The 17,705-nt window shown below is 40.3% G+C and overlaps 1 protein-coding gene across 3 annotated transcripts in view; it reads left to right on the top strand.

The window, feature by feature from the left end:
• The window catches only part of LOC133576410 (serine/threonine-protein phosphatase 2A 56 kDa regulatory subunit gamma isoform-like), a 63,379-nt gene extending 49,105 nt beyond the window's left edge, over positions 1-14,274 (top strand). For all 3 annotated transcript variants that reach the window (XM_061929606.1, XM_061929605.1, XM_061929607.1), the window contains 3 exons: positions 12,128-12,200; positions 12,307-12,423; positions 13,728-14,274. In XM_061929606.1, the coding sequence (XP_061785590.1) occupies positions 12,128-12,200; positions 12,307-12,423; positions 13,728-13,862 (325 nt within the window). In that variant the 3' untranslated portion in view covers positions 13,863-14,274. The remainder of the gene's footprint in view (positions 1-12,127; positions 12,201-12,306; positions 12,424-13,727) is intronic.
• The last annotated feature ends 3,431 nt before the right edge of the window (positions 14,275-17,705 follow it).

Genomic DNA, 17,705 nt, shown 5'->3' with positions numbered 1-17,705 from the left:
GTTTTAAATCTATTCTTGAATGTATGTTTCTACTGCACTGCACTAAAGCACTTTGACTGCTTGACACTTTTAATCTCGTTGTTCATGTCGCAATGACAATAAAACATCTTTCTATATATGGAACCTTACCAAAGGCCTTAAAAACTACGGTCATTAAGCCCCTCTTTCAATTAGTAGTCTTGATGCCACAGTACTGAACAACTATTTGCCCATATCAAACCTGCCCTTTTTGGGCAAAGTCCGAGAAAACTTGTATACCAACATCTTAATGACTTTCTCCTGTTTTACAATGTGTTTGAAACTTTCCAATCAAGCTTTAGGCTCCACCACAGCACTGAAACAGCTCTGATCGAGGTGACTAATGATATCTGCCTGAATACAGACACAGGAGAACTCTGCTGGACCTGAGCGCTGCCTTTGACACAGCTGACCGTACTATCTTATTACAGAGGTTAGAAAACAGGTTGAGAATATCCAGTTCTACTCTTAACTGGTTCAAGTCCTATCTCAATCACAGTATATACTTTGTTGAAATTGTTAACTGTGACTCTGACCAAATTGCTATGACCTGTGGGCTTTCTAATGGCTTGATTCCTGGACTCTTTTTGTTTATCTTGTACATACTGTGCCACTAGGCCAGCGAATACGCAGTTTCAATGTGTCCTACCACAACTATGCAAGAGATACTCAGATGTACGTGTCAATGACACAAGGTGAACATCAGCTTTTTGATTCACTTTGTCACTGCAGCGAACAGATCAGTGTGTGGATGCAAAATAATTTTCTCCATCTAAACTCAGACAAAAATTAAATATTTTTCTTTGGCCCACAGAAGCAAAAAAAAAAACTATTATTAGTCAGCTTCAAAACCATCTGAAACCGAGTAATCAATTAGAAATCTAAGGGTAATAATGGACTCAGACTTGAACTTTAACAGCCACATTAATAAGTCAATAACATCAGCAGCTTTTTCCCCACATAAAATATTGCCAAAATCAAAGGAACAATGTCCAAAGTAGACTTGGAAAGACTGATCCATTCCTTTGTCTCCAGCATATAAGATACGATACAATAGGATGGGATAGAGTTTGAGGAAATTATGTAGCTGCAGTGCAGATACAAAAAGTCCACAAGAAATAAATTAAAAAACATATGAAAACAAGAGGGAAACATCACAGAACAGAAAGGACATACAATTTATTAAAAGAGCAGAGAGCTGATGCAAGCAGTTGCCACTTCAGCGGTATATTTCTTCATACAGCTCTAAAAGAAAAACACAACGAAAAAACAAAACATGAGCAATAAATGATACATATTGCGCACATATGACTGCACCATGCATTGACAAACAACAAAATAAAAAAAATAAATTTGAACACCCATCTACACTGTGGTGGCCTCTGCGGTGGGGTCGAGGGGGCAGCACGGCCAGACACAGGAACAGACCCAACAAAGCAACCAAGAGAGCTGACTTCGTCCTAGGCTGCCCACTATTTCTCGGCCACTGTCCAGTCCGCACGGATGAGCGAGAATCCCTTCAAGTAGACCGAGGTGTCTGATACATGTTCATTCAGCCAGAGCTCCATGAAGCTTGTCCATCCTGATGCTCAGCGCTAGCTCTACAGTCCTGTCTCTTCCTCTGCATGTCCTCCTGTCTCTCCACGTGGACTCCGGTGTAGCAGAAAGCCAGCAGCTGGTCATGGTTCAAACATGCCCATGGCCAAAAGGCTCCCCGAAAGCAGATTCAAAAAGCGCAACAGAAGTCACGAAAGTGCCCCCTCTTGTTGCGCAGTCCCAAAGGGGCCGAACTAAAAGGTAAAAAACACATGAAAACAAGAGGAAAACATAAAGAACACAAAACGAGGAAATACAAGAGCACAAAGCTCCTGCAACTACAGTGGCGCCATCTTGGGGAAAAAATGCACTACTGTAATGGCCTTTTCACTGGGCTCTCTAAACAAGCTGTAAAGCAGCTGCAGTACATCCAGCGCTGCTCAAGTCTTGACTAGCTCCAGGAAATAAATCACATTATTCAACTGCTTAGGTCACTGCAACAGCTTCTTGTTGCTCAGAGAATAGACTTTAAAACAGCTCTCCTTGTGTCTTAAGTCTTTTCATGGTCTTATGCTAAAGTACATATCTGACATGATAGAATCATATGAACCATTGGGAGTGGTCTCCTGCTGGTGCCCAGAGTCAGGACGAAACATGGTGAGGCTGTGTGTCAGTTTTATGATCCTAAAATCTTGAATAGTCTTCCAGAAGATGTGAGTCAGACCTCAATGTTGGCAATGTTCAAATCCAGGATCAACATTCAATTTTATTCAGTTCTGCATATAACAACTGAAAGTATTTTATCCACACTCTTTGATTTTAATTTAAATAGTTTTTTTAGGATTGTTTCATGATTTTAACTTGAATTATGATTATTGTTATAATACTCTTATTTTGTAAAATACACGTTGGTAAACTTGTAAAGCACATGGAATTGCCACGCTGTATGAATTGTGCTCTATAAATAAACCTTCCATGCCTTGCCCAAACGTCCCTTATTTGATCAGTATTCCGCAAATTTCCACTACATGGCTAACGGCTGCTAAATAGCTCTGCCACAGCGGTGGAGTCCTTCTGAGTCACTTTCCACAACTGGTGCACGCGCTGGGCACGGCACAACATATAAGCAGAGCTTCTATTTTTAACTAAAATACGCAGTATTCAGGGTGGATAGTATTTTATACCTTAAACGTCCGAATTATCGGGTACGGACCTGGACTCACCTTGTCAAAGTTTCAGTTTTTAGTTTATTTCAAACATGCATACAATACAATATAATGCATCACATATTTCCAGTTGTTTCATTACAGCATGTCCGAAAAGGACTAGGAAGAAACAGAGCTTATTTGATGTTCATCATAATTGATCTTCTTTGTACTTCGTGAACAATTGTGTCTCTTAAACTGAATCATGTTGGTGCTTTGTTTGATTTATTTACTTAATCCATTCCATAATTGTTATTCCACATACAGATATGCTAACAATCTTAAGTGTTGTACGCGCATACAAATGTTTTAAATTAGATTTTTTTCTAAGGTTATATTTCTCCTCTTTTGTTGAGAAGAATTGTTGTACATTCTTCGGTAGCAGGTTATAGTTCGCTTTGTACATAATTTTAGCTGTTTACAAATGCACCAAGTCGTTGAATTTCAATATTTTTGATTCAATAAATAAATATGTTCTCTATATCCAACATCATGCATTATTCTAATTGATCTTTTTTGTAACACCGTTAGTGAAGCACATTTGTAGTTGTTTCCACATATTTCTCCACAATAGCTCAGATATGGTAACACCAGCGAGCAGTAGAGAATATGGAGTGATTTTTGGTCCAGAACATATTTGGCTTTATTCATTATTGACGTGTTTCTTGCTACTTTATGTTGTATATTTTTTACATGAGTTCATTTTATCATCTATTATTATACCCAAAAATGTGTTTTTTTACCCTTTCGATGTCTACTCCATCTATTTGTATTTGTGTTTGACTTTCCCTTCTACTGTTACCCAATAGCATTATTTTAGTTTTACTGAGATTCAAAGAGTCTGTTTTTGTCAAACCATCTTTTTCATTTAGTTTCTTCTGTAATTATTTGTACAAACCCCGTTTACATATGAGTTGGGAAATTCTGTTAGATGTAAATATGAACGAAATACAAAGATTTGCAAATCATTTTCAACCCATATTCAGTTGAATATGCTACATTGCAAATAATCATTAACTTTAGAATTTGATGCCAGCAACATGTGACAAAGAAGTTGGGAAAGGTGGCAATAAATACTGATAAAGTTGAGGAATGCTCATCAAACACTTATTTGGAACATCCCACAGGTGTGTTAAAAGAAAAGGTGATGTAACACAGTGGTGAACATGCCCTTTCCCAACTACTTTGGCACGTGTTGCAGCCATGAAATTCTAAGTAAATTATTATTTGCAAAAAAAATAATAAAGTTTATGAGTTTGAACATCAAATATCTTGTCTTTGTAGTGCATTCAATTGAATATGGGTTGAAAAGGATTTGCAAATCATTGTATGAATGTTGTCTGTCTATCTGTGTTGGCCCTGCGATGAGGTGGCGACTTGTCCAGGGTGTACCCCGCCTTCCGCCGGATTGTAGCTGAGATAGGCTCCAGCGCCCCCCACGACCCCGAAGGGAATAAGCGGTAGAAAATGGATGGGATGGATGCATTCCGTTTATATTTACATCTAACACAATTTCCCAACTCATATGGAAACGGGGTTTGTATTAGCTTCTGTGTGTTCTTTTCTAAACAAAACGCAGTTGTACCATCTGCAAATAATGTAGATTTTGCAGTTGGCGCTCCAAGTTCCCTGAATTTCCCCCCGTTTCCTCAAGTCGCGTGCTTTCTTGGCGATTGCAGCATTGCGTTTAGTGAGGTGCTCGTTCATGTACACATTTGTGCTTTTCAGGTTTTTTCTCTGTCAGCAATGCCATTTTGGATTTCCTGTTGGCAAGCTTAACGAGGGTGACTGGCGTGGTGTTGTTGCCACTACTATTCAGTGAAATGCATGCATGAATGGTGTTAATATTGACATTAATTCCCTTGGATTGCAGAAAGTTGACCACTTGTTGCTCTGTTGAAGCAGCGTCCATTTTATCTGGTTCTCCTTTCTTGTCAACTGCTCTTGCATAGGATCGGGGATTGATGCGTAGCACTGCAATGATGATGTCATTCTGTCGTGTAATCTGATCCACTTCCTCTTTGATGTTTTCCAAAACACGATATTCCCCAGATTGGTGATATCTTCTTCTTGTCTGGCATTGAGCTGTAGTCTCAATGCAGCCATATCCTCCCTGGAGTTCTTCAAATCAGTTTTATTTAGTCGCAACTGTTGCTGCAAAATTTCTATCTCTATTTTAATGTTGTCCACAACACTGCTGTTGTCCCAATGGGTGTTGTTTTGCTGCTTGGCATTCGACTGTTGGCGCAATGTTGCATTCTCTTTCAGCTTTTCCTGTTTTAATGCTTTGTTGTCTTCACTGAGAATCTTCATTTCTTCTCTGAACTTTCTAAATTCCATCATATCATTACAAGATTATTTTCTGTCTTTGATAATCTGTTCTTGGAGATCTGCAACATCTATTTGTACACCTTTGAAAATCTGTTTCTTGAGATTGGCGCCATTGCTTTGTGTCTTATTTATATTGTTTTGTAGAGTTCCTACTAACTCTTAAGTCCGGTTCCACCTCTGGTAACCCTGTATTGCCCATTGACAACTTCTTATCGTGTTCATGGTTGCTTGGCGTTTAAAATATGTCCAACGCCTTGGGTTTTCAGACATAATTTCACCCTGTTAACACAATGGATGAGGAAATGCTGATTCTGGATGTCCAAAATCAAATAATATTTTACAGGCATATCCTTAACAGCTTTTTGGGGTCCTGTGTCAAATACCAGCAGAAGAGTAGTTAGCGGGAGTTAAATGAGAAGTGTGTGACAGTATAGCATACAAGGATGTTGTTACTGCTGTGTTGTTGCTTGTTCCAAATAAAAAAATTAAGTAGTCAAGTTAGTGTTGTCAAAGACACCCACCAGTGGGTATTGATGGACGGGAAAGCTCGGAGACGTTCCGCGGTGTTGCCATCAAGCTGCTATTATGTAACTTGTGGAAATTTGGGGTTGGTATTAGTATAATAGTGCACTTGAAGTGTGCTGTTCTCGATGCTGTAATTTAGTCAGTTTAAAAGTGCTTTTAATAAGTCGTACTGGAAACACACTATTTATTGTGTCTGTAACTTTAACGTGGAACTGCATTTATTTATTTATTTTGCCTATCGTTCACAGTCAGTATGAAAGAAATGACGATAAAAAAACATCTAAACACCTCCATTAGCGTTTTATATACATGAAGCGCTTTTTGTGTCTTTCTCGCCAGTTCCAGGTCCTAAATGGCTGTCAGTGTCCCAACTTGTCGGATTATATCCTCAGCCATATACTTTTCAGGTGAGAGGCATGATTTATGATGTACAATAAACTTACAGGAAGCAAGGAAGCAGTAGACCACTCTATGATGTAAACATAGGCACACACGGTAAAGATCACGTTGCCGCTATTAATAGTTTGTCTGCGTTAGCGCTTGTAATAACAATATCACTAATACTTGGTTAATATTCAAGTCACAAAATGTAAATGGAGTATTGTTGCCGCTTTTTGAATGATTATCGGATTTTATGGGCAGAATAGAGGACCTCCCATTGGCTTTGCTGTAAGCAGACTTTTATTTACGCTTGGAAATGTTTTTACCGTCGGCACATTAGTAAAAAGTCACTTTTGGTAACGGGGGGCCTTTTTTCAGAGGATGTGTTGATCACGGTTGTTTTTTTTTTTTAATTGTTGACGTGTAAAGTCCAGAAATACAATTAAACACATGTCAAATATTGTTTTCCACCCCCTAAAAATGATATATAAAATAAATAAATTAAACAAAAATAATAATGAACTAGAAAAAAAAATACACACAACATCGCAACATCGCGTGGACATCGGGGGCGGTACCTCTGGATTGGCAGACCGGGGTGGTGGTTCCTCTCTTTAAGAAGGGGAACCAGAGGGTGTGTTCCAACTATCGTGGGATCACACTCCTCAGCCTTCCCGGTAAGGTCTATTCAGGTGTACTGGAGAGGAGGCTACGCCGGATAGTCGAACCTCGGATTCAGGAGGAACAGTGTGGTTTTCGTCCTGGTCGTGGAACTGTGGACCAGCTCTATACTCTCGGCAGGGTCCTTGAGGGTGCATGGGAGTTTGCCCAACCAGTCTACATGTGCTTTGTGGACTTGGAGAAGGCATTCGACCGTGTACCCCGGGAAGTCCTGTGGGGAGTGCTCAGAGAGTATGGGGTAACGGACTGTCTTATTGTGGCAGTTCGCTCCCTGTATGATCAGTGTCAGGGCTTGGTCCGCATTGCCGACAGTAAGTCGGACACGTTTCCAGTGAGGGTTGGACTCCGCCAAGGCTGCCCTTTGTCACCGATTCTGTTCATAACCTTTATGGACAGAATTTCTAGGCGCAGTCAGGGCGTTGAGGGGATCTGGTTTGGTGGCTGCAGGATTAGGTCTCTGCTATTTGCAGATGATGTGGTCCTGATGGCTTCCTCCGGCCAAGATCTTCAGCTCTCACTGGATCGGTTCGCAGCCGAGTGTGAAGCGACTGGGATGGGAATCAGCACCTCCAAGTCCGAGTCCATGGTTCTCTCCCGGAAAAGGGTGGAGTGCCATCTCCGGGTTGGGGAGGAGATCTTGCCCCAAGTGGAGGAGTTCAAGTACCTCGGAGTCTTGTTCACGAGTGGGGGAAGAGTGGATCGATCCGTTGTGGTGAAGAAGGAGCTGAGCCGGAAGGCAAAGCTCTCGATTTACCGGTCGATCTACGTTCCCATCCTCACCTATGGTCATGAGCTTTGGGTCATGACCGAAAGGACAAGATCACGGGTACAAGCGGCCGAAATGAGTTTCCTCCGCCGAGTGGCGGGGCTCTCCCTTAGAGATAGGGTGAGAAGCTCTGTTATTCGGGGGGAGCTCAAAGTAAAGCCGCTGCTCCTCCACATCGAGAGGAGCCAGATGAGGTGGTTCGGGCATCTGGTCAGGATGCCACCCGAACGCCTCCCTAGGAAGGTGTTTCGGGCACGTCCGACCGGTAGGAGGCCACGGGGAAGACCCAGGACACGCTGGGAAGACTACCTCGCCCGGCTGGCCTGGGAACGCCTCGGGATCCCCCGGGAGGAGCTGGACGAAGTGGCTGGGGAGAGGGAAGTCTGGGCTTCCCTGCTTAAGCTGCTGCCCCCGCGACCCGACCTCGGATAAGCGGAAGAAGATGGATGGATGGATAGAAAAAAAACATGCATCAGTCAACTAAGTACAGGCTAATATTGACATGAAGCCACTCCATGCTATTGAAGCACTACTGAATGTCCCCAACACAGATCAGCAATACACAAAAGCAGGCAAAAGGCTAAATAATTATCTCCCATTTAATTACTTTTCAGTTGAAGTTACATTTGGGATCAGTCTCTTCTACATATTTTAGGAAACCACCCCATACTTCCTGAAACTTCACAGAACAACTGTTTGTCAGCCTAATTTTCTCCAATTTAAGAAAATATATATCTAATCGAGCGGGTGTGGCAGGGAGGTGCTATAGCCTTCCAATTTAGCACAATGAGTCTTTTAGCCAACCAAGTAGTAAATGCTACCAAGTTCTTTTTTGGATTTTGGATGACCCCACATAGTCCGCTAAAAGGATTCGGTTCAATCTTTTCGCTAATTACAAAAGACAAAGTCTTAAACATTTCAGTCCAATAACTGCACAGGGATTGAAAAAGCCAAAACATATGTATAAGCTAGCTAGAGACTGTTGACACTGATCACATAATGCCAATATTCTGTCCAAACATCTTAGCCAACTGGACCTTGGTATAATAAGTACGATGCATTAGCTTGCATTGACTAAGGCTGTTTTTAGCACAAATAGAAAACTTATAAACTCTATTTAAAATCTCTGTCCAGCTCTCCTCACATAGGGTCACTCCTAAAATGACTTAATTGAATTCAGAGACTCGGGCGTCAATGAAAAATGTGTTTGGAAATATGAGTAGTTGATCCTTTAAAAGTCGGAAGTGGTGTCAAAAAAGCATCTAAAACTGTCAGTCGGTAAGTTTCAAAACCTAGAAAAAGTTTTACGAACAAAACAGCGGCTCTGTAGGGTATCTAAAAAAAAGTGTTGATTAGGGAGTGAAAATTTATCACAAAGTCGCTGGAAAGAGGCAAAAGTGTTATCGATGTATACACCTGTATTGTTGTTGATCCCCAGACTTGACCATCTTAAAAAGGCACTAACGACACGACACGAGTGGGAGGAAAAGCATGATTAGCAGTGACGGGTTTCACTATTTTCACGATTGGATTTTTCGTAAAAGGGAAAGTAGAAGAGTGGATGAGAGACTGAACCAGAAGCCTAAGAGATACTGGTTTAGATGAGTTAGCCTCCATAACCACCCTTAACGGAGGGGGATCAAATGCTTCATATTGCAGCCAATATTTAAGGATTCTAATGATAGTGACCGAGTAGTAAAACCTAAACTTTGGTAGTGCTAATCTTCCCGACGATTTGGTTCTCTGTAAATATTGCTTACATAACCTGTGAGTCTTTTTATCCCAAATGAAGTCTAAAGTGTTTTTAACCCTTGTGTAGTGTTCATATTGTTCTTACTCGGGGTTTGTGGGTCTGATGGACCCGTTGCATTTTGTGGCTTTTAATGCCTCACAATCAAACACTTTTATGTTAAAATACTGAACAGATGTTTACCGTATCTCAATAAACATCTGTTCAGTATTTTAACATAAAAGTGTTTGATTGTGAGGCATTAAAAGCCACAAAATGCAACAGGTCCATCAGACCCACAAACGCTGGCTGAGTAACAACAATATGAACATTGCACGGAAAATTTCTCTGCCAGTTTCTGCATCCCACAGGGATTCTTCTTTTGTGTTTCTGCGCCTGCGGTTCCCACACAAGGTTGCAACATTGTTTGTCAACACTATCTGCTCTCATTTTCGCGCACATTTGACCCTCTGATGTTCTGTGTACCTACACTCTGTCCTCCTCCTGTCTAGGCCTGCTGTGTGTGTGTGTGTGTGTGTGTGTGTGTGTGTGTGTGTGTGTGTGTGTGTGTGTGTGTGTGTGAGTGTGAGTGTGTGTGTGTGCGCGTGTGGTACACAGAACATCAATTTCCACACTTCTATTAGCCCCGGGTCCAGTGGACCCGGACATCTTATATGTAATAGAAATGTGTAGGGGGGGTGTATGGTGTGTGGTCATTAAATATGTATTCTGATATATGTTCTTTACAAAAAATGAGCCGAAGTCACTGAGTCTCAGTTTGAAAAATTAATTAATTGTATAATTTTTCTTTTAATAAAAAATTAAAACGGGACCCACAAACCCAAACACCACACAAGGGTTAATTTGCGAAAGAAGGACTGAGGGAGAAAAAAGTATTGTACACTGGAACAAATAGGAAATTGCGGAAGTACGTTCATTTAAACAGAGTTGACCACTGTAGATAAATAAATTAAGTAAGGACCAGCGATCAAAATCTCTCTGGATTCTGGACAACAGAGGAACAAAGTTGGCTCTATAAAGCTCTGCAAGCATATGAGTGACCTGGACATCCAAGTATGTGAAACTTTGTGAGGCAATTTTAAAGGTAAAATTGTGCAGGGGATATTACTTAGCAGCAGAATTTATAGGAAATATTTCACATTTATCCTTGCCTTTTTTCAAGAGAGAAATTGAATCTTGGTTGAGCGTTTGCGGGAGGCGGCCAGATTCAAACATCTAATAATAGGGGGGCTAGCTTATGCCAAAAATGTTTCGAAAAATTTGATACGATAGCAATCTGGACCCGGGGATTTTCTGTTTTGTAGTGATAATGCTGCAACATTTAATTCAGCCGCAGAAATTAGTCTTACGAACTCTACCGCAGCGGACGATCAACCGAGTGTGTCCAGATTGGCAAAAAAATTGTCATGCTCAGGAAGGAGTAGAACAACGAGTAGAGGGACACATAGAAATTTTTAAGTACTGTACATCAGTGGTCCGCGGCCGCCCGGTACCGGTCCGTGGATCGATTGGTACCGGGCCGCACAAGAATTAAAAAAATAAAAATAAAATAAAATATATATATTTTAAATTAAATCAACATAAAAAACACAAGATACACTTACAATTAGTGCACCAACCCAAAAAACCTCCCTCTCCCATTTACACTCATTCACACAAAAGGGTTGTTTCTTTCTGTTATTAATATTTCTGGTTCCTACATTATATATCAATATAAATCAATACAGTCTGCAGGGATACAGTCCGTAAGCACACATGATTGTATTTTTTTTATGACAAAAAAATAAATAAAAAAGGCAAGATATCTCACGCTTCTGGTATTTGTAGTCCTCTAGCTGTAAAATGGTGGCGGCCAGCTATCGTGCTGGCATGCCTCCTAGATCGAATCTGGGGCAACTCCCATTTTAATGTTTTTTTCCACAAAGTTCGCTGCCTTTGTTAAATTATTGAATCTTTGAATCTGGCCGTTGGATAAAGCAATCCGCAACGTCGCCAGAGAGAGAAGTCCAAACTTCACGTTGGGACATGAATGTAGCCTTCTCTTTACTGCAGGAAAGGCGCTCGCCTCCGAGCCACGGCCGGAGTGAAGTTGGGAAAAATTGAAATCCTCTTGTCCATATAGGATAGCGGAGAAGCCTCACCTGCCCAACGTAGAATCTGGTTCCAGACTTGAAATAAATTCACTCGTACAACGAGTGATGAGGAGGCTCACCATCTTTAGGCCTAGCGCTTAGGGTCCGGTGGGCACGGTCCAACATGGGCTTGTCGTCAAGCCTCAGCACATTTTGCAAGAATTAAGCAGTGAACTCAGTCGGACAGGGGCCCTCACAGCCCCCAGGGAGGCCCACCATCCTGACATTATTCTACCTCAAGCGGCCTTTCAGATCATTGCATTTTTTGGAGAGGAGATTCACAGTGGCAGTTAGCTTGTTGACAACAGTACGGAATTCGATTAGCCCGTTAGCATTAGCAGCGATCTCCAGGCTAGCAAAGACTATGCTATGGGACGAGAGAATTCTCTCGAATGGCTCCATAACAGCCGCTATCTCTCCTCTGACAACAGATTTAAGATTGTCGAGGATGTCTGCTCGCATTTCGTCCAACGTCTGACATACTGTATGGTCTTATGTCCTATATGGACTCCTCCATGATATCTTGATCCGGAGACGCACTAGGCTTGGAGTGGCCTGGCTTGTGGCCTGACATCACAGAATACACAGGCGTAATTTACAAAAAAGAAGCTGACAGGTTAGTAAAAAATATGGTGGAGTTTACGCCTGGAGTTAGCAAAAGTGCAAACAAAACATAAAAAAGGTCACTTTTCCACGGATCCCCCACTAAGCAAGCACTGCGCCTACCATGCTCTACCAGAAGTCCCATCACGGTTGCTTTCTGACATCACAAACAACATTGATTTTTTATGTTTGTCCACAGAGAGAAAGCCAAATGGAAGGAGCGAGAAGAAGCGTGGCTCAAGATTGACAATCTTGCCAAGTCCAACACACAGGTAAGTCAACAATTATTCTGAGTCCAGTTATTATGTGATGTGCTTTTTAAACACCACAATAAATTATAATAGAAGTCACGCCATGCCTCTCTCCCACTCCACTTAGTTTCTGATGTACACTAACCCGACGGGCTCAGGCGATTCGACGGACATGGAGACAGATGGGCCGCTGCTCGACGATGTCAGCCTGCTGGAAAGGAGGATAGCAGAGGAGGCTATACAGGTGAGGGGACAAGTATCAAGCGTATTTTAGGAAGGGCAAGCCCTTTTTATAGAGATGCACTGGTGCCATGTTTCTCGTTAAAAAGAAAGGGCAGAATCCTTGCCCACTTTTTGAGCCTCACAAAATGGAAGTGTCCGTGCACAGGGCAGGATTGGAACAACACACCAAGTGCACTGGGCACGCTACAAACTGGCCACCCGCCACATGCGTGGCTGCCCTGCTTCATCGGAGTTCCATAGCCACCATAGTGTTTACAGTATGTCCAAACAAAATCAACCATCACACAGGTCTGTCGTGGACATCAGGCTTATTTGATTTGATTTATTTCAATTTAACTTTGATCATTTGTAGTTTTAGTTTCAATTTGTGCAAAGATGCTCAAGAGTCAAAAGCTCATGTTTAGGTCACAAAATATTGCAAAATGCACTTACATTGTTGGTCACTCACCTAAACCAAAAAGTCTCTTGTCAACTTATAGATTTTGTCACTGCAGTTTTCTTCAATATAAAAATATTGTCACATCTTGTTCTCGTGAGTCCAACACCGCATATTGTCTATTGTGTCTCGTGAGCTGAGCTCAATTTTTTCCCCCATGCAAGTTTAACTGCTAATGTGACTGAGCTTGAAACTCTAAATACTCCTAACTCAAATCAATATTTCACATTTTAAATGAATTAAAATCAATTTAATCTTTGATTGGCCCCCCAAAACGTCACAATTTGAATCTGTAATATACTTTTTAAAAAGTAGATTATACATTTTGTAGGAAAAGCAATCCAATAAAATGTAGTACAAACAAGTACAGTAGTTTTATGAAGTAATGTAATCATAATTACAACATTTACTTGGACTTTTACAGTACCGGTATTTATTTCCAGCTGCTTCTCTGTCAAATACACCATCAGCAGCTTCCCTATATTTTTATGGATGAACATCAGTAATTTTTTTCTATGATTTCTTTCTTTAACTAATTGTTGCATGTTGAGAAGATCGATACATGTTTTTGTGTTTCCAATGGGTCTAAATACAGTAAAACAAAGTAAGTAGCTAAGTTGGCAACTTTGATCCCTTGTGCTGTTTCTTTTTATTCTCTGACAGATAAAAAAAACTGCAAATGTTTTGAACCCAGTATAATTATAAAAACGTTGGTGGTTATTTGTTTTTGTAGACCACACATCCAGTGAATAATCAGCGATTGTTATTGAATCTTTAAATGGAGCATAATTACGCTAACTGGCATTGAGTTGAATCCTAAGGAAAAATCAATCTTGGATGATTAATAAAAATATTGTGTGTGTGTTCAGTTGCAGAAAGACCAGCGACGGGAGCGTCCGTTGATGAGGAGGAAATCTGAGCTGCCTAAGGACATCTCCACGGTCACGGCCTTGGAGCTTCATCGAAGAGCTGAGGAGATGTTGACCACACACGATGGCCACTAACTGGCCGAACTGCAGCATCACAAGACCTGCCACCATCTTGACCCAGCCCAGCACAACACTTCAGAAACCCTCTCACCTTCCACCTCCTCACCTGACACAAAGAAGTTTCTCAAACATGGCGACTTGACCCGGAACAGAGTGGCGCTGGGTCCTTGCACATCAAATTCTGTTTATTTTTGTTCCTCTTCCTCCTCCCATCTTCTCTGCCATCCTTGTTTTTTGTTTCCAGCAGAGCTCTGGTTTTCAGGGTGCTGTGCTGCCACCTTCTGGTCATTTCTCTCAGGTGTTTTGTTCCTCGTGTGTCTACCGAGATGTCAGGTGCTTTTGCCAAAAACCCTAACCCCCAAAAAACGAGCCCCATCCCGTCTCCAGATGACATGTCCAGTTTAAAGCAATATATATATTTTTTTTTTTACATAATATATGTTGATTTTAAAAGTTTAGTCCTTTATTGTTAGACTACAGTATCTGACAAATGTGAGTCCCACTTCACATTTCATCAACTATTATATTTCACCCGGAATCAATACTGTATACATAAATATACTTTAGAATAGTCCATGTACAGCTTGTGTAACAACATATGAGCATTATTGTTTAAATATTTGGCAACAATTGAATTCACCAATTTAATTTAAACACAACAATCTACACAATTCAAACAATGATATCCAATATTTTCAACTACAAAATAATTACAATAGTAATTAATATTAAAGGCAAAACTAAAGGAAACATGGTCTTTTTTAAAATTGTCCTGCCACATCACTCAGATAATATGATTATTAAATCAATGCAATATATAATCACCTAATACTTGATAGTGTTAAGTGTATTAATACATATTTTTAATGTATTTAATAAACCACAACACCCCAAGTGTTGGCAATGTTAATGTAGATCTAAAACAATGGAGTTGTCATCTCACATGTTCAACTGTATGTAAGACACTATCGCCTTGCGATTTTTGTTGGAAATCTCTGTTCCACCTGAGTGAACCACATCTTCCCACGGCATCACTTGTGCACACTACCACTGCCACACTTGGATGTTGGCAAGACACAATTATCTTGCTACTTGCTTGTCCAACTAACTAACCGTGACCATACGCCGTCAGGTAGCACTTATTCATCCCCAAACCCTGATGCTCCCACCACCATGCTACACAGCCGGTGGGACATAATTATATTGCTGCTCACTTGTGTTGAAATTCTTGTTTCTCCACAATGAACCACAGCTCCTCAAGTGTTGGCAGCACTTGTGCATGCTACCGCCGGCATTTGCTACTCACATTTGTTGCTATTTAGACAATGATTGACTCACATTTATGGATAGTGCCTATATTCCGCTAAATAAGCTGTACAGTGACTACTCTAAAGTACATGTTTGTCCCTTAAGATGATGTCATCAAATGGTTGCTGTAATGTGAGTTGTGTAAACACTTTTGGGATATTCTGTACGTCTTCGATTGCTTACACAGCATCCAGTACAATCTGCCCAAGTGAGCATCTGAGAGATGCTGAATGAGGGATGAATGAGAGATGCTGAATGAGGGACTCTTCTCCAGCAGGACAGCCCGCCCTCCCTTTTGCTTGCTTGTATATCAGTCAGCAGGGACGAGACTGCTTAACACAGGAGGTTCGTTTGCTTCTAAAACGCCTTTTTATCGCAGTGCCTTGGAGAAAGAAAACAAAAATAAGATCAGTGGGTATGTTTACCGGACTAGCTGTAAAAATGTTCCGGAAATGAAAAAAAAAAAAAAAACACACACACACACACACGCAACTTGCTTAAAATCCCCCAGCAACTTGAACTGACAAAGCACTTCCTGATGAAACTTGAACATAAAAAAAAAAGAAACTAAAACTTGTTAGATCAACAAGCAACAAGCAACTTGTTGTTCCTCCTTTGACTCCAAGACCACCCAGTCGCCCACGTGCGCCCCTTTTAGCTGAATGTGCAAACTAAATACAACTCCTTTGTGTCTTTTCTCATTTTCATCAGTATTGTTTTTGTTACCCCAAACCTTAGCCCCTCCCTGCTGGTTGCTGTCACCCTGCCCCTCCCAAAATGTTTTTTTGTATAGAGGCTCTTATTCAACATAAACTTGTATTTTCTTTCTAGACAAACAAAAAGATTGTTTCTAGTGTCCTTTAGTATACATATAATACTAAACGGCTGATGAAATGTTGTACATATACTTTATTTTACCTTATTAATAAATGTTTAGAGGTCATATTTTGTAACAAGAACAATGCATTCTCCCTCCTGTTTACAGAACACACAGGAAATAGTCAACATTCATAAGTTGTATAGTTTATTATTTTTTGTCATCACTTCAAGTTCTCCTACGTACATAAACCTTTTTTGTGTGCTTTTATCCAAAATCTCTAGTGATGTACATCCATCTATATTCAGAAAATAAAGTGAGTTTTATATTTTCATCCTAAAGCACAATCTGCAAGTCTGTGTTGTTTTTCATGGAGTAGAAATACTATATTATGATAAAATGTCAATCTTAAACATTGCTGCCCAGTATGGTATTATGTGCTAAAAAACAATGCACTGATGATGCTAATCATCATATTTCATTAAATCATTTTTTACGCATGCATCTACAATATAGGTAATGACTAAAAAATACATTTTAGCTTTAGGTGGAACAAAAATATAAACTCAACATTTTTGTTTTTGCTCCTCTTTTTCACAAGTGTGACTCAAAAACGTTTACTCTATCCACAAAAGACCTATTCCTCTCAAATCTTTGTCAGACTAACGAAAACAAAATAAAAATTGTTGTCAAAGTTAACACTGGTATTAATCTGATATATCAGCACAAAGCACATACTTTTATTATTTTGTAGTGTGGAATGTTTAAAAAGGCTTGATCAAGTGAAATTATTTACAGAACAATGTTAGGTATGAAAAACAAACTTATGACATAAAAGTACATGCTTTTATTTTTTTATGGTAGAATGTTAGAAAATTATTGGCCAAGTGAAATTAAGAGAACAATGGTTTGTATCAAAAGCACTAACCAAATGTATGTTTTTGAAGTGAAGTGCTAATTAGCAGAGGTGTGGACTCGAGTCACATGACTTGGACTCGAGTCAGACTCGAGTCATGATGACTTTAGACTCGACTTGACAAAATGTAAAAAGACTTGCAACTCGACTTAGACTTTAACATCAATGACTTGTGACTTCACTTGGACTTGAGCCTTTTGAATTGACATGACTTGACATGACTTGCTACTTTCCCCAAAACCCAAAGATGAAAAAGTTATTCGGGAGCGCTCCGTATTTTTCATTGTGTACTTGTCTATCAGCGTTGCGTGTGTCAGCTGGTGTGGTCTCAGTACAACAGCCAATCAAATTAGATCTACTTTGTTTTCATCACACAGCATTCATCCAATCAAATTGCAGGACAACCAACGAAGAAGACATGTCCAAACCACACGCCAGTGAACAAAAAATGATACCTAAAATAATTTCGTTTGGGTATAAAAATTACGAGGTGGTCAACACAAAACGGTTTGCAGTATGCAACACATGCGGTTCGAAAATTACTGATGGAGAGGCAACAACTTCCAATTTCGTCCGGCATTTGAAGTTGCACAAAGAACGGTAAGTTTTGAATGTAAGATAACGTTTATTGGCTAAGTAACGTGACTTTTATTTGCTGTGTAGTTAAATCAGTGAGGCTGTAAACTCACTGCTAACGTTATAATGTTATTGCAAACACGGGAATCTGTTGCAGTTCACTACCTTATTCATACTTTTTGTTCAGTTATTTTTTTTAAGCAGGGTTAGTCAATATATCACACGTAACGTTAGACGGCAG

The sequence above is a fragment of the Nerophis lumbriciformis genome, linkage group LG34 (genome assembly GCF_033978685.3).
Source record: "Nerophis lumbriciformis linkage group LG34, RoL_Nlum_v2.1, whole genome shotgun sequence".
In the NCBI taxonomy this organism is placed as follows: Eukaryota; Metazoa; Chordata; class Actinopteri; order Syngnathiformes; family Syngnathidae; genus Nerophis; species Nerophis lumbriciformis.
Note: the sequence above shows the minus strand (reverse complement) of the source record. Positions and strands in the feature narration are given on the sequence as shown.